The sequence below is a fragment of the Pygocentrus nattereri genome, chromosome 19 (genome assembly GCF_015220715.1).
Source record: "Pygocentrus nattereri isolate fPygNat1 chromosome 19, fPygNat1.pri, whole genome shotgun sequence".
NCBI classification, from domain to species: Eukaryota; Metazoa; Chordata; class Actinopteri; order Characiformes; family Serrasalmidae; genus Pygocentrus; species Pygocentrus nattereri.
Window position 1 is genome coordinate 32,986,688 of NC_051229.1, and position 25,729 is coordinate 33,012,416.

General features: G+C 41.1%; 1 protein-coding gene across 3 annotated transcripts in view; it reads left to right on the forward strand.

Annotated features, from left to right (window-relative positions):
• The window catches only part of LOC108435486 (nuclear factor of activated T-cells, cytoplasmic 1-like), a 79,927-nt gene that overhangs the window by 13,425 nt on the left and 40,773 nt on the right, over positions 1–25,729 (forward strand). For all 3 annotated transcript variants that reach the window (XM_017711366.2, XM_017711364.2, XM_017711365.2), the window contains exons 4-6: positions 6,412–6,614; positions 9,789–9,961; positions 11,597–11,737. In XM_017711366.2, the coding sequence (XP_017566855.1) occupies positions 6,412–6,614; positions 9,789–9,961; positions 11,597–11,737 (517 nt within the window). The remainder of the gene's footprint in view (positions 1–6,411; positions 6,615–9,788; positions 9,962–11,596; positions 11,738–25,729) is intronic.

A 25,729-nucleotide genomic window follows, 5' to 3' on the forward strand; every position in this document is an offset into this window, starting at 1 on the left:
AGCTCACTCCAAAATAGAGCACTGTTTTCCTGTCGTGCACTATTCGGGCAACAACACAGTTTTCCCGAAACTGGAGAGTGGCACCACTAACACAAGGTAACACAAACAAAGCCACTGTCACAGCTGCCACTAGGGCTGAAAGATGAATCATTTTATATTGAAATCACAATTTATAAGAGTACAATTATCAGAGTACAAATCGCAAGAGCTGTAATTAAATAAAAATATAGCCTACATTATCAATAACTAGTTTATTTGGGGAAATTTAACCTAGTAGCACATAACGTGTTGTGAACTGTGTCTGTAGATGAGTTAGATCAATCAAAGGCAACCAAACATCCATGTGTTGTGACCTCTCAGCTACAACTTAATGGCTTTCTAGCACACTACATTCAGGAGTCAAGCCTGTGGATATTGTTGTCTTCTTGGCAAAAAAGGCCAAAATCCTCATTTAAAAAAAGTCTCAATATTAGTCAGAAAAATCGCAATTAGATGTTTTCCTCAAATGGTTCAGCCCTAGCTATCATCCTGCTCTGGCCAAACTGAGCTGTGTCAGTCTTTCACTACAGACGCAGTCGCTGTGTACCAGTAATTAATTTGTGAACGTATAGACAGCTGGAGAAAAGGTCAACTACTCTCTCCCAGCCCGGTCTAGTGTTTCTCTGCCACTAGCGTGCTCATTAGTTATCATTGAGGTTCTGCAGCACTGCCGTAATGAACGGAGGTGTTTTTCTAACCCCTTCCATGGCTCCTGCCAAACACACAGGCTCCCCTTTGTTTAGGAAAGTTCCTTTCGTAGAGCTGACATCACTCTCCCTCTCCACCACACCGCCCCACTGGCGGACTGGGGACCAAGGCTTCCGAGAGGAGGGGTAAGGGGGTTGAAAAGATGCCCCATGATGGTGGAAATTTCTCCACTTATGAAGCGCAGTGGTCTGTGAACTTGTCCATTGACTGTTCCCACTGGGCTGCACTGTGTGTGCTTTCCTACAGCTTTCTTGATCTCTCCTTTCCTCAACTCCTGTTTTTGGTTGCTATTGCTTGTCCGTCTGGCTTGCAATGGAGGCAGCTGACCCCTTTAGCCGCTTTTCCACTTTACTAGCTGCTGCCAACCGCACTTCCATTAGGGGGGATGCAACCCCATTCCCACTGTCTGCGGGTTAGGCATGTCGCCGCACCACCACCATAGCCAGCATGTACACGTTGGTTTTCCAAAGACATTCTAGGGGGAATGTCAAAGTCTACCTTTGGGTGAAAGACCACGTCAGGATTGATGGGTTTTCCATCAATTTGAAACTGATATCAAATGTATTTGCCAGCACTGAATTACATGGAATTATGTTCCGTGAAGGGTAAAAGCTTGAGACATGACCCGTTATGTTGTCTTAAGTCTCACAGCAGTGTATGCCTTCATCTACCCTGTTGGCTTTAACTGGCATTGCTTAAACTTGGTAAACCATGTCTGTGACCACGATTTAGGGCTTTCTTTTAAATGTTGTAAAATGTTTGGCACTTTGGGCATCTGCACACTTGTAACATGCTACTAAAGAAATAATTCGGCCTACAATATTAATGATGTTAATAATGAATGAGGGCCAGTAGGGGATAGTTAAGCTATTATGTTTTTGCTAGCTTTAATACATTTTTATGTATTATTTATGTTTCCTCTGTGGAAAACAGTCTAGCATCTCCTCTGAAAAGCACGCAACCCCCACAAAGTGTTCATCACATCTTTATTTTCGTTTTCACAGGCAGTTGCTAAGCTGTTTTTCTTAAAATCTCATATTTAAAGAAGTGAAGAGGTCCAAGTATCATCTTGCAAATAATTAATGTCTCATGTTTATTATGTAAAGCTCCATTAAACACCCCTGCCCAGGTTTCCTTTTCTTTGAGGGGCTCCCCTTACTCAGGACCTTGGTATTGGGAAACCACTAATTGCAGCCATAGAGTAACATGAAGAATGCTACACAACGGCAACATTTTCGTTGGTTTGAGGTGAGGACCACAGATTTATGAGGTAAGGCTTTGGTGGCCGTCGTTTAGATCACGGAGCACTGGAATCCTGCATACGTCAGAGTGTAGCCTTTGGCAAGGTGTTTGGGTTCTAAGCAGTTGTTTTAAAGGCATCGGTTTATATGGAGCTTAGAGATCCATGATCACTGGTCTAGACATGGGGCCTGCGCTCCAAACGTTGGCCCTTGATGACATAATATTCGATTTGTGTTTTAATACCCAACACAGACTGCAGTCTCTCTGCCGAGTACCAGAAAACTGCCTCTGGTTACGGATGCAGCCAAACACAATAAAGCGACGCACACATATGCAGCACAAAAGCTGAGAGTTGGAGAGCTAATAAAGGGGGCTTTGGAACAGAAGAGAGACGACTTGGATGAGTGTAGATTTAATTTGGTACAGAGAGGCCTCGCCGGGTGACTGTCAGCGCTTGGGAGTGAATGTGATAATGGGCCGAGGTCTACTCCCCCTTCCTCCGCTCCCTCACTCCCTCTCTCCCTCTCCTTTGCTCCCCCTCTCTACGCCACGTGGACTAGACCAGTCATGACATTCCTGCTTGCCACAATGAAGAGTTGGAAAGAGAGAAATAAAGAGAAAGCATAGCAGGAGAGCATGAGTGATACAGAGATAGATAAAGAGAGACAATAAAGAGGAAGAAAGAGAAAAAGATGGAGAGTTAATAGAGACAAAGAGAGATCCAAAGTAGGCACTTAGTCTGGTCTCACTCTCAGACGAGACCACTCATCAGCCTCTCATTTCCTTAAACAAATGTGCCAATTGCAAATCCAGGAGCTGCACAGTCTAACAGCACTGATGTGTTTCCAGTTTCACTAATACCTACAAGGCCTGCTACTGTTGGAACTGTTCGGCTGCAGAGCGCCGTTAGAGTGACATATTGCATATGTCATCATATGACGAATAAGACTACATTTCCATGTTAATTCTGCTGATTTATAAATTAGAAAGAGTCATCAGCTGTTGGAGGTATTTGGCTCTGCTGCAGGCTGACACTCATTTACTCTCAGGCCTATGCAAAATAGCAGACAACAGGCAGAACTCTGTCAGCACGCCCAAGAGCTGTCCATTCCTCTTTACCTTGACGAGAGAGAAGTAAAAGTTTAGGCTGCTGTTTAAGTCTGCTGTTTTGGACAGCGTTTCCATGTGTATGGACGGAGGCGGATGGGGAGAAGGGGGTTTCAGGGGAGCACATATGGTGAATGAATCTAGTGGGGTCGCCCAGGGGGACACACCACATTGCTTTAGTGTCGGGAAGACCAGCATCACTGTGAGTTCCCTGACCTCATTAATCACTTCCTATCGTGCATGAGGTCACTCTCATGTTGAGTAAAGTCGGCCACCTCCATCGTCCTAAACCACTAGACCTGCAAGTGCAAAAACTGCCCGTGCCGTGTCTCCTGTCTTAACCCTCGCACAGACACATGAAAGCTGAGGTAATGCCTGGTCAAATGAAAGCATTCTAAATTGCAGCAAAGCACAAAGGACACGGTGCCGTAGACTAAATGGACCTGAAAAGTATAACCATATAGAGTGGAAGCAAAGAAGGTCTTTTGGTCGGCACGGCTTGAGCGGGCCATTTTCTGATTAGACCTCATGATCAAGTCAATAAAAAATTTGAATGCAACATTTTTCCCATTTTTTTCCACTTGTCCATACGAGCTTAGTAGCACACGGGCCTGAAGCTAATTAGCTGCGGTGACACAGTGAGTAAAATATAATAAAGCGGAGCGGGTGCGCTGGTGAGATCACCGTGGAGATGAAGTGCTCTCTAGAGAGACCGGGACTTCAAGAAGCCCCTGACCCCGACGTGCCTCGTTGATGACAAGCATATGTGACTAGCGCTCAGGGTCAGGACAGCTGCGAGACTCTGTAGGGAGTTAAAAAAAGCAGGGAACACAGATAGATCATTAGCCAACATTCACTGGCTTGAAATTCTGTCATTCTTGTGCATGAGTTCAGGAGATGGTGCTTGGAAAAAGAGTTTGGTAAAGAATTTTATCGTGCAATTAGTCTCGCATACCTTTATTCTAGTTTTCTTAACTAATACATCATGCTTGGAAAGAGAAAATATATACTCATTGGTCCTGATGCCTCATGTCAGCCTATCAGATGTAGTGGACTGAGCCAAAAATGAGAAGCTTTCTTGAACTTGATTCTGTCTAATTCCCTGTGATGTAACAATCAGTGTCATGATTTTGAGTTATTTTTCAGTGAGCGTGTCACAGAAAGTGATTGAACTGAACTAAAATTTCCAATGACACCTCTCTCTCCTTCCTATATTGGTGCGGTCCCCCCAAACCCCCCTCCCCTGCCCTCCCCCACCAGCCACCCTCACAGAAGTAATTATAAAATAATTAATCAGATTATGTCATAGGTTACATGTGGTCTGCATTCTGTTCGATGACTCAACTGCATAAATAAGCATGGCTTCTATTATTTAGTTTGACATCTTACCCATCTTGACTTGGTCACTGAATGAAATTTCACAAGGCGGAGAAAAGGCTGAAATTATCCTCTTCTTTATACTGTTCTTTAAATGATGAGTGCAAGCAGTTATCTTTACCGCATGGACTTTATTTTGACAGGTCAATCTTATTTGCTTTCAAGGCAATCTAACATGTGGCCAGCAAACCCAAATGGTTTGAGTTCTGAATGCCGAACTTTGAGAACTTCGGTTCTGCTGTTTGGTGTCTGGTGGAGTTTTCCACACAATCCGAAAGTTCTCTTTTTATTGGTTTGGGGAGGAATCCAGATGCCCACACACAGTGTGGACATGCAGTACATGCAGACTAAGTGATCTGGTTACACCAAAGCCACCCTTCTGGCTTCACCAAAGCCACAGTCCGCTTGGGCTGCTGGTCTGTTAGTCCACCACACAGCTCCATTGCAGAATAGCCTACGTTCATGGAATACACTGGACCTGGTTCCTTGAAGTATATAACACTAATGCTAAATAGTTTTTCTGATAATTTAAATCCTTTTTCCCCAAAACATTTGTAGACGCTGCACTATATTTGTGAACATCGGATCAAGTTGGGATTGATTGCATAGTAAGTGTCTCCCACTTACTGTACGATTGACTAATGGCTTCATTCTACATGTAGCGACCATTTGTTGTGCTTGCCTGTGTTGAAGTGTTTTTTATTGGAGAGCAGAGGGGCTAAGTGGTTGCCGGTGAGAGAGGAAGTGGTACCTGTTTGAAGTGAGGATTCTGATTCTCTTGCCTCTTTCATCTCAGTGTGGCACCGTCTCTGGCACCGGCCCAAAGCATCACAAGCTGTAATGAAAATCATAACGCATGTTCCGTCCCATGTCGAAAAGCCTGAGGGTGGTGTTATGAAGAATAGCAGCGTGTTAGCGCTAAGCTATGCTAATGCTTTGCGACTGTGCTTATAAAAGCTGTACTTGTGAAAATGTATCAGGATGGTAAGATCATAATGCATAGTTGCTCTTTTTTTCCACCCAAGAATTTATTTTATTCCCTTGAGTAATATTTTTATATGCATAGAAAAAAAGACAAATATCTAACTTTTACTAATTTTATTATCATCATTTTGCCTGTTGGGCTGCATTTTACACTGAATCGTTTTTATAGAAATAAAAAATGTTACTGTTCAGCATTGCTTCTCTGAAATTTATAGGGCACGTGTTGAGTGGTTATGACCTCAGATTTATGCTTTTTTAAAATGATGACGACAGCATTGTAACAGTACCACAATAAAAGACTTGATACATTTAATTTAGTTCTGTTAAAATATTAATAGGTATGATGCAAAAAAGAATCGTACATCTCAGCGTTATGCTGACTTAATAGCTTTAACCCTTTTAAAAACTAGTTGGGTAATCTCCAGTAGTTACTACACAACGCTCCTGCGGGCAGACTTTAAAATAATCACTTTGGTCTCTCGTTGTATGTCGATAATGGTCACTTTCCATTGAGTCAGTGTCTGCTTTAAGCCTGCATCTCGCTGGGCATCCTTTTTATTGCCACTCCGAAATTTTAATGAACAGTGAAGTGACAGGAGCCAACCTCCAGCCTTTGTGCTGTAGCACAGTGGCCAGGAGAAGTCTTCCACAGAACCTCTCGGAGAAGATCAAAACCATCTTTGAGAATCCCCAACCCCTCGAGGGAACACTCCTTACAATTAGCCAGACCAAACTGGGCCGAGGTTATAGCGCCCTGTCTCCAGCCCGACTGGGGAAACAAACACGGCGTGGCTAGCATGTGTGTGAGCTGCTCTGAGGCTAAAAGCTATCATTAGGAAGCCTTAGCCACAGTGCACTCAAGTAATTATAAGTCAAAAGAGATGGAGTTTTAAGAGCGGGGTTCTTGAGTAGGGTTTCGAGAGGCTCACCTGGTTTTCTTTGTTGTGCTGCCAGCTCTACGGTTACATGGAGAGCGAGCCCTTGACACTCCAGCTGTTCATCGGCACGGCAGACGACCGGCTCCTGCGGCCACATGCCTTCTACCAGGTCCACCGGATCACTGGCAAGACCGTCTCCACCGCCAGTCACGAAGCCATGCAGTCCAACACCAAAGTGCTGGAGATACCCCTGCTGCCGGAGAACAACATGCGTGCTATGTGAGTGATTTACTTAAAAAATTTTCTCACTACAACCCTTTTTGACTGTTTATTGCATCCATGTTTTGCCAAATTTCCATACACACCTTCAGTCCTAAGCATCCTGGAACTTCTCATCCAACAAAAAGTCATCTACAAAATCTTGCTAATAGCTTGTAATCAGTAAATAGTTCCAAGCAATAAGGTTGAAGAATACTAGGCAAGTGGGGGCCTGACTGAAAAGAATAGAGTGAGCTAGATTGAGGGAAATGAATTCACTGATAAACTCATTTAAGGCTTAACTCAAACCATCCTGAGGTTTAGCTGTATAAACATCACTATCAGTCCACTGAGTGACACCACTGTGTCCACAGCTCCTGTGTCCTGCCTGATATCCTCTATCGCCGTAGGATGTCTCTGCATCCCTCATCCTTCTCCTGTCGAACCCAGACCTGGCTCATAGACATACTTTAGTAGGTTTCCTGCTTGTGAATATGAGGAGATATAGACGCTCTCTCCCCCCCTCCTCCTTCCCCCCCAGCTGGAGCTCCAGCATCCCCAGGGCTCGTGCTCGGCAGGCTGTCCAGCCTGCAGCGCTCCTGGCCTGGCTTTCCTCCTCCACAGCTCTGCTGGCACACGTCCCAGTAGCTCGGACTAGTAGAAATAAGGCGTCAAACCCAGACTGGGTTACGTAACCGCCCTCACCTCCAAACTCCATGCTCCCCCTTTTTCACTCAGTCTCCTTCTTTTTGTTTTGTCTAAGTTTTCTAAGGTAAAAATGCCTTTTGTTGAACAGTGTTGGCCAGTACACACATTTCCATTTCAATCTGTACACACATTTCCATTTCTAAGTTTTCTAAGGCAAAAATGTCTTTTGTTGAACAGTGTTGGCCAGTACACACATTTCCATTTCAATCTGACCCCCCCCACCTAATGCAACATCACCTACACATGTTAAAAGTTTGCCTGGACCACGTCTTGAGGATTAAACCAAAAGATTCATTTGTTTTACTCAGTTATAGTCCGGTACAGGACAAAGTGGGAGATGACCTAATAAACTGTGCCTTGGGGTGCCAATTAAATGTCAGAGTGGTTTGTAAGTCAGGGGTTTTCTCTGGACCTGGTCTTGGGCAGGAAGGTGTGGGCTGAGGGTTTTTTAGTACAACGCCTGTGTGGAGACTTGCTGATGTGGTCTTTCCATCCAGCCGTAAACAGTCTAATGCTGATAAGACCCAGGCCAGCTCTTTCTTCTTAAATTCGTCTCTTTGTTTCTGTCCATCTGTTAATTTAAAACACCAGCAGCCACTCTCATTAAGCAGTTTCCTCATACTCCAGTCTTGGGCTGTCTCTACTGATTATATTAGCAATCAAGTAAAATATTCATTATTATTAATCAAGTAATCAGAGCTCTTTTCCAAATTTTCTCCCATATTTTGCTGAAAAGAGATAAACCTATAAACCTTTATAAAAGCAAATAAATGAACATCCATCAATATCTGTGTCATGCTGTAAGAGAGTGGTGGGAGAAATTTAAATATGCATTATCACATAAATTGTCACTATATAATTTTTTCTTTAAAAATCGAGTGATCACTTTAACCTTGGCAGTCCTACTCTAGCTCTACACGCCTGCAGCTGCACAGATGATAGTATTTTCCCTTCTAAGGCAGCTAATTTAATTCCTGAACTACTGAGCTGGTGAGTTGAAGTAGGTGTCTAAGAGCAGTGCAGTACAATAATGCACCCAGATTCAGGCTAGATTTGAGTAACATAGTGAGAGAATACTGTAGACTGCGGTATTGATTTTTCAAGATTATAGAATGCAAACGTGAAAACAAGCCACATTTGTATCCTATGGGAGGTTCAAGGGCGCCACAGTTTATCCAATGAGCATGCTCAGTGGAAAGTGTGTCCCTAATTGTTCAGTGTCCACTGCTGAGACAGATGAGGTCATTCCTTTCCCATTATTTCCCTTGTTTCTTAATTATATTGCTTAGAGCGAGTACTAACAGCGGAAAGAGCAGTGCGATGAATAGGAGACCAGACAGTCTTTCACGGAAATGTCTGTCAACCTACGCGGTTCATCTCTGACTCTCTTACTCTCCTTTATACACCATCAAGCTGAATTTTTTAAAGAGTGAATTTTTTTAAGAGTACTTTCATCAAAATACATGAGCTGCTTTGACACGTTCATATGACTTGATTCAATTGGCCATGTAACAATAAACCAGGGAACAGAGCCCTCATAACATATTTCACTAAAATATGTGTTGCATGAAACTGACTTCAGACACTACTTCTTGTGTGCTTATTATGTTTTCTATTTATTCAAATTTTAACTGACCGAAGAAGAGGAAAATAGATGTGTGTAAAACTTGACATTTACCAAGTTCCAGGAATTCGGCCCAGAAGCTCCGATGTAAAATGACTGGAATGCCAAGCCATATCCCATATGTATTCTCTGCTTAAGCTTTTACCAGCTAGGCTTAAGTTTTATTTAATTTCTTAAAAAGGCCAGTCTGAAAAGTGATGCCTTTTTCCACTCAGAAGTCCCATGAAGGAAAATCCCCAGAACAAAAGAGTGGGAGTGTGAGAGAAATAGTAATGAAGACGCTGAAAAAGTTCTTGCCTCTAAATATGCTATTAGTTAACAGTACTGGAGCTGTAAATGTTTGATCTTGTAGAAGTGTGACCCTGAATGGCAGCAGAATCAGACTGGCTTCAGACAGGACCTGTGACTGCTTAATGTCCAATGCACGTCTCCTCTGGAAAGACAAGGCCGCTAGAGACCCTTTGCTCCTCAGACACCAGGGAGGCAATTAAGCCTGGAAAGGGAAGCCCCTCTTCCAGGGCGTGAGGTTCGAATGGCACAGAAACTTTGATCTGTTATGCGTCACTCTTACAAAGCCTAGCATTGTTGGAGTGAGAGCTGAAGTCCCTTCTAGACATAACAAACAGTCACTGCAGGCAGTGTTTCCATAGCCTTCATCCAGTTTAGGCAGTACATCCACAGTGAACCTTCTATAGTTTCTGATCAAATGGGACAAAATGGTATAATAGCTTCATTCTGAAGCAGCAAAATAATTGCACAAAGTACATTTGCCTATGAAAGAGAGATCTGTGAGTGGACCTGGGATGGTAAATTCAGATCCATCATTACTCAGTTTTGTTTGTCCCCCCACATTGGCTCTGCAGAATTGATTGTGCTGGGATATTGAAGCTCCGCAACTCTGACATTGAGCTGAGGAAGGGCGAGACTGACATCGGTCGGAAAAACACGCGGGTCCGGATGGTGTTCCGCGTCCACATCAACCAGCCCAATGGCAGGACAGTGTCTCTTCAAGTGGCTTCTAACCCCATAGAGTGCTGTAAGTATACTACTCGCTGGGTCTGCCCACAAAGAGACATATCGCTGTTGTCAGGGGAAAAACCTCTTACCTCTTTTTCAGTTTTTGACCTAATTTGAAAATTGTTGCCCTTTACATTGTGTGTAAATTTCATGATGAATGGAGCAAAAGAAATGACCCACAATGACTTGGATAAAAGTCTGGTTTCATTGACTTACATTAAAGTGGGTTTTTTCTTCTGTAAATTTACCACTTTGGAGATACAAATAATTTGCTCAGTAATGATCCTCATTACTTACTCAAGCTCAGAGTGAAATATACAGACTTCTTTGGGCTGTTGAGTATAGATTGCAGTGTTAATGTTAACTTTTAGCTGTTTATGCAAGGTCAGTAAAGGTCATTTGCCTTATACAATCATCACTGTCCAACTCATTGTGACAGGACACACAAGGAATTGTCCAGTTTGTAGACTGATGTAATGTGGGTCAGAGTATACAAATTAATTTCTTGCCTGAGGTATAATGATGTTATGCACTCGCCCATGCCATTCCCATAAATCTTCACCCAATATGATAAGCTCATTCTGCATTCGGGGCAAACAGATGGGTTGTTCTCTCACCTTTGTCACTTATTAAAACATCTTACAAGGCAGAGCTTAATGTGCCAAAACCTCGATAACAAACTAGTAAATTGGATTTTATGCTCAGTTTGACGTTGCCCACTTCTGAGGTTTTGGCTGTGAAAATTGGCGACATGACCAAGAGGCCCCAAAGCTTCTACATAAAACTGAAGACCCAGATGGTACTTAAAAGAGTGACTCATCGAAATGAGCTCGTTGATGGGGATGAGACACAACAAGGCGGCCAGAAGTGCTTAATGGGCAAATTGTGACTATAAACATATTGATATGACAAATGTGTTTAAGATTGATTCTTGAGCTGGTATTTATAGTCCGAGCAGGTTTAATGTGGCTTCAATAGCCATTGCGCTAATAGAAGCCGAAAGGGTGAGTCTGACTTAAGTAAGAGAGAGAGAGAGAGAAAGAGAGAGAGAGAGAGAGAAGGGAGGGGGGGGGGGGGTGCGGGGGGGGGTTAGCTTTTGCTTTTCTGTATTGGGGAGATGCCTGGAGGTGCAAGAGCAAATGGAGATCAGGCTGACCTCTGTGAAAATGAAATTTATTGTTTCCAGTAAGTATTGATAAAATACATTTGTATCCTTAGTTTGTACATTTTTGAATGACTAATAGGGCTGTCACGATTTAAATCTTATTGATTAAAATTCACTTTATCAACCAATTCACATAATCATAATGCAAATTTAAGTTGTCCTGCTGGTCTTTCTTACAGTGAGAAGCAAAGCCTGATGGACACAATTATTTAGATATTTCTTTGCCACATTGATGGTTTTGTAGTCTTTGATGGGCTTTGCTAGTCTGTTGTTTGTACAATTTTTTTTGAGGAACAAAAATAATTTTTAAACATTTAATTCATGTCAATTTTAATTGTTTGATCTTTTAAAAAAATCATTTTTATCACTCAAATAGTCATCAGAATAGTTTATTCAGTTTATTAGTCAATTACTAAAATAAACGAGAGCAAGAGCTCAATAAAGAGGGGGATCGGTCACTTTTCTGACATATCATCTTATTCCCTGCAGCCCAGCGCTCGGCCCAGGAGCTGCCCCTGGTGGAGAAGCAAAGCCTGGACAGCTATCCTGCTACAGGGGGTAAGAGGATGCTCCTGAGTGGCCACAACTTCCTGGCTGACTCCAAGGTCATGTTTGTGGAGAAGGCCCAAGGTGAGCCTGACGCGTGACTCATGTCTCATCACCCTTTTCATTTTCCTTTCATTTTCTTCCTCACTTGCTCTCCTGTGCTCTTTTTTGTCATCCTTCCCTCTCTGTCCCTCTTTCTTTCGTCTCCCTCGGTCTCCCCGTCAAAATAGAGCAGGGCCTGCCAGGCAGCCCATGTGGTGTGCATTAAGACACTATATTTTTAACCAAAACGTATTTACATTTGCAGAAGTTTCCATTGCCTGTTCACTGACGCTCAGCCGCAAGTTAAGGAATGAATCACAAACGGGGCATGTGCAATCTCTCTCACTTTCTCCGGCTCTCTCTCTCTCTTGCAGAGTTGCAGACTCATTTTCTCCCTCACAGTCCCTCACCATTTTTCCTCCATCTCTTTCATTTTCTTCCATAGAAATAATATATCTCTCTATTATTTCAATCACCTCGTCTCTCTGCTGGAATCTGTTATTTTTCAAACATATCCTGTCTGGATGGAAAAGAGCAGCCTGTTGATATTTGAGGTCTAGAGCCATTTGCTTGATTGTGCTAGAAAACCAGCCTTCTGGCTACACCTGAACTATATTTCCTATATTTTCACAATGATACTGAATGTGGTAAGGTGATGCTTTAAGCCAGGTGTTCACCCAGATTTGATATGTGTAGGTATTGATTCTTAGATGTACATTGCAGAACGGTATTAATTCTTGTGTTCATCATTTTCTTCTCTGTTTTTTATAACCCAATTTCACCAAATGCATTTATGAGCTTTATTAGTTAGGGGATGTTGATACTTCACTTAACAGTTACACCTAGGCCTTGCTTATTGTCAGGAGTTCAGACTGTGCAGTTCCCCCTGGCCAGTATGTCACTGCAAAGTAGATTCAATGAAACTCCAATGAAGAGCCGAATCATGCAGCATTTTACGGTATTTTCCTTGGCGTCAGTCACCTCAGGCTTTTCGTAATGAATATGAATGCGTCTGCTGCTCCTCTCTCCACGGGGGCTACGCCGTCTTTTGGGTAAACGCTTTACTTGACTTGGACTGCTGCCCGTCCCTAAGAGAGGAGGTGTGCTGAACCGTTGCATTAAACACTAATGAATTAAGATGGATTGAAGCTAAAAAACAATGATCCTTCTTCGAAGGAAGATGTATACGTACCATAGGCCCATCTATCTGTTCTGCTCCAGGACCTCAGCTTAGGACAGCTGCTTCAGAGACAAATGGAAAAGCCACCTGCTAGTGATTTCATGAGTACTTTCGCTGTGTGTAGTGAGCATTAGGGTTCTCCAGTTTGGCGTTTCAGTAAGAGTGGAACTTTTCGACTCAATTTAGTGTCACTAGTCATACCAGGACTTCTAAACTGCAAACCTTTGATGACAAAAACAGTTTGAATGGCTAAACTTTATTACTTTATGTTTATTAGTAGGGTTTATGTAAATGAACTGTGTTAGGTTTAGTATGGATCTTCTTACTGTATTAAAGAAGAGAATAAACCAAGAGGGACTATTTGGTATAGAAGTGTTTGGACCCAGCTTAAGTTTTGTGTTTGGACAGAGACAAAAGCGTCTGATTATGATTGGTTTAAGGTCAGATTTGGCAGGCATTTGGACCTAAGGCAAAGAGTTATCTGTATCATTTCTTCTTTAACACAGTATAAAAGAGTACCACAGTTGGTTAAGCTAAAATTCAGTTCTCCAGGAACCGCCATGTTCCAAAATTTGACAGGTTTCTGAAGGGCGGCCTTCAGTAACTGGGATTATGGGATTGAGTGGTGCCCACTGTTTGCACACTTACATTAAAGGTCACTGCATTTAGCAGACTCTCTTATCTAGAGCAACTTATAAAAGTGATTTGTTTTTCATTTTAAAAACTGTAGCTTTAATTAGAACGAATAGGTTAAATCCCAGATAAAAAGATATTGTCGAAAACTAGAGTCAGTGCTGAGAATAAAGCTCTTACTGTAGAAAGATACAGTAAGGTGTTTCATGAGTGCAAATAGAAGAAATTTTAAGAAAACCAAGCTTAGCATTCTTTTAAAAGCTTTTTGAAATGGTTGGTTTTTATTCGGCAATGGAAGACAACAAGGGAGTCGGACACCCGTTGGAAATTTGCTCCACCACTTGGGTGCCAGGACAGAGAAGTTTCGATGATGATTTTTGTGCGTCATGAGGGATACTTTTTGTCTACAATCTGATAAATTACTGCAAAAGTTTCGTATTTGGACAGAGAGAAACGTGTCTAATTCTGATTGTTTGAGTTCAGATCTGGCAGATATTAGGACCCTGAGGCAAAGAGTTCTACATGCAGGCAGGCCAGTGATGAGCTTTGATGAGGGCTTCCCCACGCCTGGTACAAGCTTTATATTCCACAGCAGGGCTGCCTAGCATGGAAACACCCGACTAATCAGCTGCAACTCACGCACAAATTTTAGTTTTTATGTACCATCAGGGGTCATAGGGTCATCACGTACCTATATGTAATTGTATGTGTAAAAATTTCCTAAGCCTAGCTCTAAATCTAACCATGAAGAAATGGCTTTGCTGTTTTAGTTGAATAAAAATGAATCGCAGCTTTTTTAAAAAGCACTTTCAGGAGCTTTTTTGTTGGTTCTGAGTTTATAAGTTAACCCTTTTTCACAGGATTTCCAGGACATTTTGACCTGAAAGTGTGTGAAAACAAGCACAAACACACTCAAACAAGCACACTCAGACCCTGAACTGCCATTAAACACACCAGCGCCTCATACGCTCTGACACGTTAGCCATCAGCCTGAGAGTGAGCTGTTTATGCAATGGCAGACTCTGAATGTGAACTCAGTCCTCATTGGACGAGAAGCAGAGGGAAACCCCAGGAGAAGAGAAGCCCATCCAGCTCTCCCTCTCTCTCTTTGCTCTGACCAGTTTACAGATTGGCGTGGACTTTTTTGCGAGGCCCACAGCTTTTTGCTGGTCTGTTATTGCCATCGCACACAGTTTGTTTTCCCTCTTTGTGGCCTCCTGAGAAAGACTTCCGGGAAAGTGCATGATGGGAAGAATTCCTCTCATGCCTCTCTGGCCATCGTATCTGTCTGTCTCTTCGTCTGTTTGTCTGCTCTCTCGTTCTCCAGGCTTATGTAAGGTCTGTCAAGCCTTTTCCCCAATTCACACAGTCCCAAATCTTTGCTCACGTAAAAGCTTGTGGTCTGTCTGACTGAGGAATTTCTCTTTTCCATGTGGTCCTCTGTCAGGTTTTAGGCAGGCAGAGGAAGAATTAGTAGAAAAGTAGGAAGTGCTTAGGACTGCTTGGTGTAATGGTAGTTGTTGTATGATTGACTGATGAATGACAAGATCTAATTGAGTTGATTTTAAACTGAATGAAATTATTGATCCCATGCTGAAATATTCTCTCGGAATAGCTGAGTGATACTAGGCGATATTTACAACCACTCAATTAGCTTGAGGCATATTGGAAATTTTCACTTTATTTAACTCACTCAGGTGGACAGAGTTGTGGATAACACCACTAGTCCACGCTAAAGCTGAAAGTTTGATGCCTGTCCAGGCAGGAACATTCAGTTGTTCACCTGCACTGAATAGTGTCTGATAACCATATAAAATATTTAGATGAAATAGACGTTTGCTATCTCTGATTTAGTAATGTTTTTGCCTTTGAAAGTCAATCAATGATCCATCTTTGGAGTTTAATCTTATGCTCAGTGCACTTCAAGTATGGAATATAGTATGCATTTTTTAGTTTATATAAAAATAATTTAAAAAGTAATAACTAGTGACAAGTAACACTGTAATTACTGACTATTATTTATTACTAGCCCAGACATTCTACATTGCTGTGTGCATATTGTCCAAGGAAGAACACGCATCTCCAAAATGGTAACTTTACAGGAGAAGGCAAAAACACTGTTACCTTTCAATGCAAGTTTATGTAAGCAATATTTTTGTTAATCTAGTTTATTTGGAATGATACAAGCAGAAAAATATTTCTTTAAAGTCCCAGGCTTATTGCATACTCAAGCTTTTACTTAGTAGCTACAGGAACTTCAATGCAAACTGGCTGCGTTATTCTTAGATTATGAAAGTGTGCGATAAAACTTTAGGCCTGACCATTTAAGGGTTAATTCCATCAGTGAATAGCTCTTTTTCTGCAGTACATAGATGGTTAGCCACGACTGCTTGCACTGCAAGTGAAAAGCTCTTTACCACAGCCGCCATCAAAAGCTGAGGAGCCGCACTGGCTTTCCAAGATGGGTTCCAATAAACACCTCCTTCAAAATTCCAGCCTTTTTAAATAGCAACAGATGGCCTTCTATACTCACGTGTTAGACCAATTAGAAAATAAGATACTCCTCCTCAGGCTGTAGGCAGCATTGACAAAGTTGTGAGTATAGATTTGTTATATTGCTTCATTGCTTGTGGAGCATTTTGTCTAATTCAAAACAGGTGTTGATGTTTAAACAGCTTAAAAGCATAGATTAAATACAGCACACTGAGTAACTGAGCACTAAAGGAAAATTACAGCATTTTTCATTTTAGTCTTTATCTGCTGCGTCTGAGGAGCACAGTCTGTTACCACTGGCAATCATTTTAACTTTCATTTAAACATTTCCGTAGAAAAACCTACTCACCACTTAAAAAATGGTTCTATTTAGAACCATGAATACTGAAAGAATGTTTAAAGGGTAAAATGGTTCTTTAGATTGATGGAGAATGTGCTATAGATGGTTCTATATAGAACCTTTTCCAAACGAAAATGGTTACATGCTTCGTAACAATAACAGAACACTTTAATCATACAAAGGGTTCTTTGACTGTTCATGGTTCTAAATAGAACCATTTTCTTTACTAAAGAACTCATGAAGAACCATCATTCTGTGTGTGTAGATGTCAATGGTCTGATGCAGGAATAAGCCTCACTATGAGAAAACATGTCAAATTTAGTGTCTATGGTATTCAACTGTATGTCGCAGATGGAGGTCAGCCAGAGAGATATACTTGAGCTCTGTTCTGATTGGTTGCCTTGTATTGTGCACACCACCATATTTGCATATATCTGCCTGCCCAGTGTACACCCAGTCATGCTGAAGTTAATAAGTGCTTAAACCTAGACTGCATTTAAACTCTTGTGTGGTGTTGATGTTTTTACTCAGTGGTCTGGTGGACCCACCAAATTATTATTATTATTTAATCAACACAGTCATAATAATTAATGTAAAAACACCAGATGTTTAAAATATCACAAGTATCCAGCGTATGGTTCTTCTTTAGCAGCTGTAGCCAGTCAGCAGCATGTCCTTGTTGTCCACTCTCACACACGAGCACACATGAGGAGAACAGAGTGAAGGACACAGCACCGCCGCACTTTTACTCCCCACAAGTTCACCCAGCACCACCTGTGTAATATAAGTGGGTGGGGGGTGAACAGGGTGTCACAGAAAATGAGCAAAGACCAAGAACCTGAGGCTGAAATAATAAGTCACATAATTTTTTTCTTTTTGTAAACACTGAAAATGAGTCCCACAGACCTGAACACTACCCAAGGGTTAAAACTTGAGCGTGACTGGGAGGCCCTAAACAGCTGTGGGCCAAGACGTGGTTATATGTAAATGTATAGTTTCCATATCAATATCTTGATATCTTGATAGGACTTTAATGGAAAGCTATTAAGATACAGAATCTCTCTCTCTCTCTCTCTCTCTCTCTCTCTCTCTCACTGTTTTGCTTGCTGTACGTGTGTGTTTTCCCCTAAGAGCAGGTCAGGCCGCTCCTCAGATGAGCTACTTCGGGAAATATTGCCCCCAGAAAAATAATTACATTTACTCATCCCCTGTTGGCTTGGCTGAAGGACTGATGCAAGCGCTGTGTTGGGGGGGGGTTAGAATAGAATCTATGTGTGTGTACTCCTTCACTTGTGCATGCACGTGCCTGTGTGTGTGAGTGTGTGTGTGTGTGTGTGTGTGTGTACACGTACGTGTGCAGGCGAGGGTTGGCTAGCCTGCGGGCCTGTTTGTGTCTTAAGTAGGAAGTGTTTTCAGTGACTCAGCTGTGAGGGATTCCCTCCAGAGGGGCAAATAGGAACAGACCAGTCTTTCAGGAATACACACACACACACACAATCACACGGACATAAACACGCCGCTATAATGAGAACTATCGCCCTTGTTTTTGCCCTCACTCAAAATAACTAGTATTCGTTTATCTGATGTCTGATATTAGTTACCTGATGAACAAACAAAAGTAAAATAAATAAATAAATTATAGTAAATCTGGTCAAAATATATATGATTGTCTGTTAAATTGTTGCAAAGATATAACTTATTTCTTGATATTTCTTGCTTGTTTTAAACTCGTTTTAAATGGTAAATTAAACTTGTTTTAAATTGTTTAAATACCGCTTGAGAAAATCAGGTCAGTATAAAATTGGACAGTTCTAATTTATAAAATTACACAGTTTCACTTTTTAAATTACTTTAAGCAAAAGTGGCTAGAAATACATTGAGCCCTATAATCAGGACTGCACAATGATATTGGAATCATATTGATATCGGCAGATATTTAGATTTGAATGATATTTGATGATGTATTTATTATGCTCCAGAGTAGGAGAATGTTTAGGCTACACTGTGCTAAAATCTGCATTTTATTCATTCTACTAATATTTGTAACCCTCTACAAATATATTACATTATACAAATGTAACATTTTGCTCTAGATTTAGTCCCAGTTTCTGCATTTTATAAATGTTTATGGATCGACATCAGGGTCAGCGTTGGCAGATTCTTATGTACATGGAAAATATCAGATGCTCTGCACAGAGTTCGGCACACAGTTCCCATATCGCTGCATCTCTGCTGATAATATAACTACCACAATCTCATAATGAGAAATGTTACGTATATTGACGAGACTTAAGATAAATACGGTTTAAAAAAGATCAGGTTACTTGCCAGGATATGTTTTACTGTGTAAAATGATGTGTTGAACATTTTATGACCTTAACTGATAAAGTGAAAGAATTGCACTTGTTTGAATTGTAATCGAATTGGCACATCAAATTACACCCCATAAAATGCAGTTGTATCGTGTGTTGCATGAATTATGTGAAAATTCATACAAACATTTTAAGACGAACCCTTTTTTGTTGTAAAGTGGGGTGGATAGACAGACTTTTCCACTGTCTTTTGTGGATCTCTCTTCTTCTATTTTGTGAAGATCTCTCACTCCCTCTGTTATTTTTACTACTCGTGTGTGTGTGTGTGTGTGCGTGCGTGTGTGTGTGTGTGTGTGTGTGTGTGTGTGTGTTTGTGTGTGTGTGTGTGTGTGTGTGTGTGTGTGAACTGTTTTTTTTTTTTTTTTCCTCTTTAATTTTGGCAGGGCAGCAAGTAGGCATACCTGGCACACCTCGTGGAGTGAATGTGTGTGTGTGCGTGTGCATGTCTGTGTGTGTTGGGGGAAGCCTGTGCTCTGACTCAGAGGGGAGGGAATTCCCTCATGACTGTGATGGCTTTTACATCTGGTCCGATTGGAGCAGTGCCTGGATCTGCACAGCAGTACTGGGATACCTCTGTCTCTGCCTCTGTCTCTGCCTCTGTCTTTCTCTCCCTCTCTCTCTCTCTGTCTCTCTCTCTCTGTCTCTTCCTCTGTCTTTCTCTCCCTCTCTCTCTCTCTCTCTCTCTCTCTCTGTCTCTGTCTTTCTCGCTCCCTCCTTCTCTCTCTTCCTCCCTCTCTCTCTCTGTCTCTCTCCCTCTTTCTCTCCCTCTCTCTCTTTCTCTGTCTCTCACTCTTGCTCTTTTTTCTGTATTTCTCTTTCTCATCTATTCATTGCTCCCTCTCTCTGCCTCTCTGTCTCTCTCTCCCCACTCTCTTTCTCTGTCTCTCTCTCTCATTTATTTTTCTCTCTTTTCTTTTATTATTCTCTGTCTCTCTCCCTCTGTCTCTCTCTCTTTCTGTCCCTCTCCCTCTGTCTCCATCTCTCATTCTCTCTGTGCCTCTCTCTCTTTGCTCTTTTGTATTTGTATTTCTCTTTATCTCTTATTCCTCACTTTTTATCTCTTTATCTCTCTACATCTTCTTTTTCTTCTGTCTTTCTGTCCTGCTCTCACTCTTTCTTCTCTCCTTCTTTCACTTTTTCACTTTCTTCCTCTCCCTATCTCTCTTTTTCTCTCTTCTGTCTTAGTTATCCTCTCTTTCTTGAGATCTGTTTTCTCTGTTTTTTCTTTCTTCTCTTCCTGTTTGTTTTCTTATTTGTCATTTCTTTCTTTCTTTCTTTCTTTCTTTCTTTCTTTCTTTCTTTCTTTCCCAGATGGCTTTCACTCACCTGCCTTTTCTCTTTTGTCCTTTCTTTCTTGTTTTGATTTTCTTGATTCTTGTGTTTTTCTTTCCTTCTCTCCTCCTCTTTCTCTCCTCGTTCAGAACTTCCTCACCTTTCCAGCATGTACAGTCTATCTGATCTCCACTCTGTCAGGACAGGTACACAGCAGGTCACACATGATAATCCAGTCTCATCAGTTTGACACAGCTGGCTTCAGCTGCCCACACAGCAGATCTCCAGTCTAACAGTCATACTCAATAGCAACACTGGGAGATTTTCAGAGCCAAAGCAGAAGGAAAAGAAAGCTGGATTATTTTCATTGAGTGCCTGTGTAATTAAGCCATGATTCATACTTTCCACCCATCGAACTGCTTGTGTGAACATTCTTTGGCCATTGGTGACTGTTGTGTTGTTACTGTCAACGCCCTTCCCACTTCTGATGCTCAGAAGACACTCAGCTCCTTCTCGGTGGTGGGGTGTCAGAGCACGTCACCTGGGGCTGAAGTGCGAAAGATGTCAAAACTGAGAGTCACACTAAAGTCACACTGAGCAGACTGGACTTGTACATACTATAAATGCAGTTACTGTGATACTGTAAGAATACATCACAGCACATTTGAAATGTGTAACTAAAGGCCCTTTTTTTTCTTCTTTTGTTTAAATAAGTTTGATGTAGTGTGTCAAAAAAGAGTCCGTTTACATGCACCCAATAATCCAATCATAATCTGATTTCTGCAGTTATCAGATTATTAATGGGTCATGTAAACTGCATGCTCTGATCTAGAAATCCGATAAAGAGAGCTGGATTTTAGCTCAGTAATCAGATTTCTCAGCACATCTAAACTCTTGCTCTGATTTCTTTCATATTTCCCATTCTGCACATGCGCAAAAACAGACTGCAGTAGTAGAAATATGCAACCAGAGCTGCCACAAGACGCAGCGAAACACCTTACGAGCGTCCAACTACGCACTTGAAGAAATGAGGGATTTAAATATGTCTTATCTTCTCGATGATGTATGTTCATATGTTAGGTTAAGTTGCACAATGTTTTCTTTTAAAAGCCGCGATGAAACGTTGAATTTTATATTACGTTTACATCACGTAAACTTCTGTGAGTTTATTACTTCTGTGAGTTTATTGGCTGGTTGCAAAGCAGAAATCTGATTACTGCCTGACTCATGTAGACCTGGAGCTTGCCCATTATCTGATTACTCAAGTGCATATAAACATGGCAAACTGACAAAATCTGATTTTCTGCAGTGATCAGAGTATTTAAGTGCATGTAAACGCGCTGTTAATGTCTTATTTATAAATTGACCGTTCATTTCCCAGTCTGTAGAGTTCTTAAATGGGAACTAAGCTTCAAACACCATCCATTTTTAATAATTTATTTTTTTTGATGACACAAAAACTGGCTCATTTACATATAGCTGCCTAATCAGCCTAGAGCAGTTTAGCTCCTCCCATTTATGCTGAAGTTATAAGAAATGTTTCAGCTAGACTTCCTGTCAGAACAGAGGTCGTTTACATATTTCAGTCTTAAAGGCATGTTAACGAAAGTATGCTTCTACTTTTCTAGGGAATAAAGAGGGGGTGTAACAACTACATATGATTTCATAATTTAGCTTTATTGAAGCTTTAATTATTTTCAAGAGACTCGCTTTCAGTTCTTCAAAGAAATCTGCAGGGCTCTTTTTCCACACCTCCAAAGTTCAGTCTTAGAAGTTGGTTTTGTTTCTCATGATCCAAGTAGCTCCAAACACACTCAGTGATGTCGAGGTCTGGACTTTGGGGTGGACAGCAGTTAATCTGGACTAACTGTGCTCTCTTTGTAAAGAAGTATGTAGTTGGTCAGTGTTCTTTAAGTACTGACTCTATCCATGTTAAGCTTAGAAAAGCATGTAGTGAAGTTTTTTATTATGATAACAATAAATACAGACTATTGTTGGTAAGTAACGTCAGTTACTGTGGCAGTTTTTAGGTTTATATTTGTGTTCGTCTGCATGTTGTGTTCCTGTAAAGGTAATTGTAGAGATTTATCCACCATCTCAGTCTGATGAAGCAGCGTTGAGGTGTGTGTGGGCGTGAGGCTTGGGGATGTCAGGGGTGTAGGCAGGAAGAGAAGCTTTTTACAGATGTTGCAAGGGAGCGTATGGAAAGTTTTTGCGGTTATCAGTCCTACGGCTGCTCTGTCTGACATGAAAAGGTATGCCACATATGTGGCTCGTGGCCAACTCATTTGGGGGAGAAAAACAAAGGGGAGGAAAGGATTGATTAAAACCTCTTTTTTGTTGTTTTCGTTTTATCCTACAAAGCAATTTTCCTGACGACAGGGGCCCCCGTAAAAAAAATGGCTGAGTTTAATTTTTGTCCTCGTGGACGAGAGACAGATACTGTGAGCAGGATAGAGAGAGACGAGGCGAGGAAGTTGAAAGAAAAAGTGAAGAGAAGAAAGACACATGAGGATAGAAGAAAGGGGAGAGAGGAGGCGAATATAAAACAGAAAAAAGACAGAAAGTGAAGGAGAGAGAGAGACATAGAGATAAAGGAGAGGAAGTAAAGGAGAAGAGAGCAGAAGAAAGTGAGTGATGGAAAGAACGAGCAACCAAAATAGAAAGATAAACAGTGAATGAGGGAGAGGAAGAGGAAGAGAGAGAAAAGGGAGAGTGAGGAAGGTAGTATAAAGCAGAAAAAGAGAGAAAGTCAAGGAGGAGGGAAAGAGAGAGAGAGTAAAGGAGAGAGAGTAAAAAAGTGAACGACTGAGAAGCCAAAGCAAAAAGATGAAGAGAAAGAAAGCGAATGAGGGAGAGGAAGAGAGTGTAAGAGAGAGAGAGAGAGAGAATCGGGGGAAATAGAGAGTGAGAAAGAAAGAAATTTAATGAGAGTAAATGAGAGATGGAAGACAGAAAGCGCACGCAAAAGAGAGAGAGAGAAAGAGAGAGGGGAGGGAGCAGAAGCTGAAAAACATGTTTACCAGTGGTGGGCTGGCGGGATGTCTAAGGTTTCCCCGCTGGAGGAGCTCCCAGCACAGAGGCGCTCGAGATTCCCTCACGGCTCACTGACCAGAACGTGAGCGGAGCACGTCATCCTGAGGCACGCTGCACGCATCAGCCCCCTGCTCACTGCAGTACACCTTTACTGAGCGTGCCCATCCTCTCTGCCTCCTCCTGCACAGATGGCAGGTCTTATTTACAGTGCTAGTAAAGTGACACTTTACTTTAGTAAAGTGACACAGGGAACCTCGCTAATGAGGAATTTACACGTATAGGAGCCTTTTAGTATTTTTTACATTGACAAAAATCCCTTTTAACCTAAAGAGAAAATTCAACTTCATATTAACAAAATTTGAAGTGTGCTATTGATTTCAAATCATATTCATTTTTACTTTATGTAGGTGTAAAAGTTTAGTTATAGGATAGATTGGATAGATTTTTTTACAGCATGTGTGACTGAATCATCTCTTAACATTGAATCATATATATATTTTTTTTATTCCATTCAGATTCCAAATCCATGGAATCTAAACATTTTAAACATCTCGTAGTGTTTTTCACTCTCGCAGAGCAGCATATTGTTGCACTTATTGATTATGCCATATTTTTTATTTTTGTATATTTTTGTATATTTTGTATATATGCATTTTGTATTTAAATTATAACTTTACAGGAGAAGGAAAAAAAACTTCTTTACTTGTAATGTAAGTCAGTGGAACCAGACATTTTTCCAAGTCATTTTGGGCCATGTCTTTTAGTCCATTCATCATGAAATTTACACACAATGTAAAGAACAACAATCATTTTCAAATTATGCCATAGATAATGTGTGTGTGTGTGTGTGTGTGTGTGTGTGTGTGTGTGTGTGTGTGTGTGTGTGTGTGTGTGGGTGTAGCTATGACATTTGCAAAATCAGCTGGTGAACTTTCTGCTTCATCTGTGAAAAAATATGAGGCCCAAAAACCTTACATGAGCAAGTGAAGAACACCCGCCTATTCAAACCGCCTATTCGACCATCGACACACAAAATAATTAAATACCATTTGCAGATAAACACTTACATTTTGTTATAATTTCTTCTTGGGTGGAGGGAGATTTTTTCTACAAAAGAACACGTGTGTGAGCATGAATAGGTCAATTAGCATCATGCAGCTAATCCCCATTAGATTTGATTCATTCTTAGCACTATTAGCTATTTTGGCTGGAAGCTTGCTTGTAATGGATAGGACTATGTTGCTGTCCTCATCTGTCTCTGTATCTGTTAATCATTTTCTCACAACAGGGTTGTAGCTTATTCTTCCACCTCCCACGCACGCAGACTGTGCTGTTAGGACAAACCTGCATGAGATCGTTGCTCTTGACAGGATTTGATGAGAATAACAGATCAGTGGAAAACTAAGCAATGGCCCACTTTTAGGGTGGAGTTCATCTCTGTATTGATGATGATTAACCACATCCTCTTCACTCCATATGTCAGTTTTCATATGGGTAGTGCTGATTAACGTGTTGTCACATGTAGTGCAGCAAATAAGTCAACATACAGTTCTGTCCTGAGTCTTTGAGTAGACAAGAAAATGTTTTTTTGGTTGTTTGTCTTGGCAGTAAGGGTGTTTTTGACTGTAAACACTGTACAGAATTAGATGAAAACAGATTTAGTTCCTGCATAGAGTTGTCCAATTTCATCAGCAATACACTAGATATAATTTAATGAAGGTTTGATTACACAAATCAGCAATTGGATGGAAACTCTAAATAATAGACTTTCTTGAGAAGAGCTTTGGAAACAGTTAAAATAATGTACTTACATTAAAGCAACACATTGTTTATTTGATTATATGTGTGCTATTGTTGGGGGTTGTTTTCTTACAAAATAAATGCAAAATCAAAAGTTTGAAGTTTTATTGGATGTTCATCACATCATTGTTAAAAATGAGAGGTCAGCTCACCTCAAAATGATATAGGAACTGATTACATGGTTTTCTTGAATTGACTTGAGGAGACAAAGGTTCACGCAACTTTTTAGTTGAAATGAATTTGTTTTAATGCTCAACTTCCCCGCTAGCCAAGACTCTGTCCATCACACAACCCTGCTGGACATTCTTCCTCTTGGATACACACTTACGGATGGCTGTGGCATCGCTGGGGCTCAAACTCACAACCTCCTGTTGGGGTGACAGCTTAGTCAACTGCACCACTCAGGAACACATAACGCAACGCGATTTTGTGTCTACAAACGTTTAATACACTTGAGAAAATGTTTGTTGTTTTTAACTGTTAAGCATGTCATCATCTCATATGGTGCAGTTGTCTAATAATCCACCCCAACATCAGGAGACTATGAATTTGAATCCCAGCAATGCCATAGGTGTCCATATCTAGACACTCAAAAGGAAAATATATCCCAGATGGGACTGTGGTATGGAAGGAGTGCCAGCTAGTGGAGAAGAACGTAAGAAACACAACTTCTGTTTTGTTTGTCTAACTGAGATACAGACAAACAGTAGCTGGGAGAATTTTTGACTCAACCAAGAAGTTTGAGTTGGATGAACTGTGGTGTCCTCAAGTTGAGTCAACTCAAGAAAAGCCATGTAATCAGTTACTGTATCATTTTAGATTGAGCTGACTCATGTTTACAGTGCAGTAGTTGCTATTTAATGAATTAATTGATGATCATGCATTAATCGTGAACAAATGGACTAAAA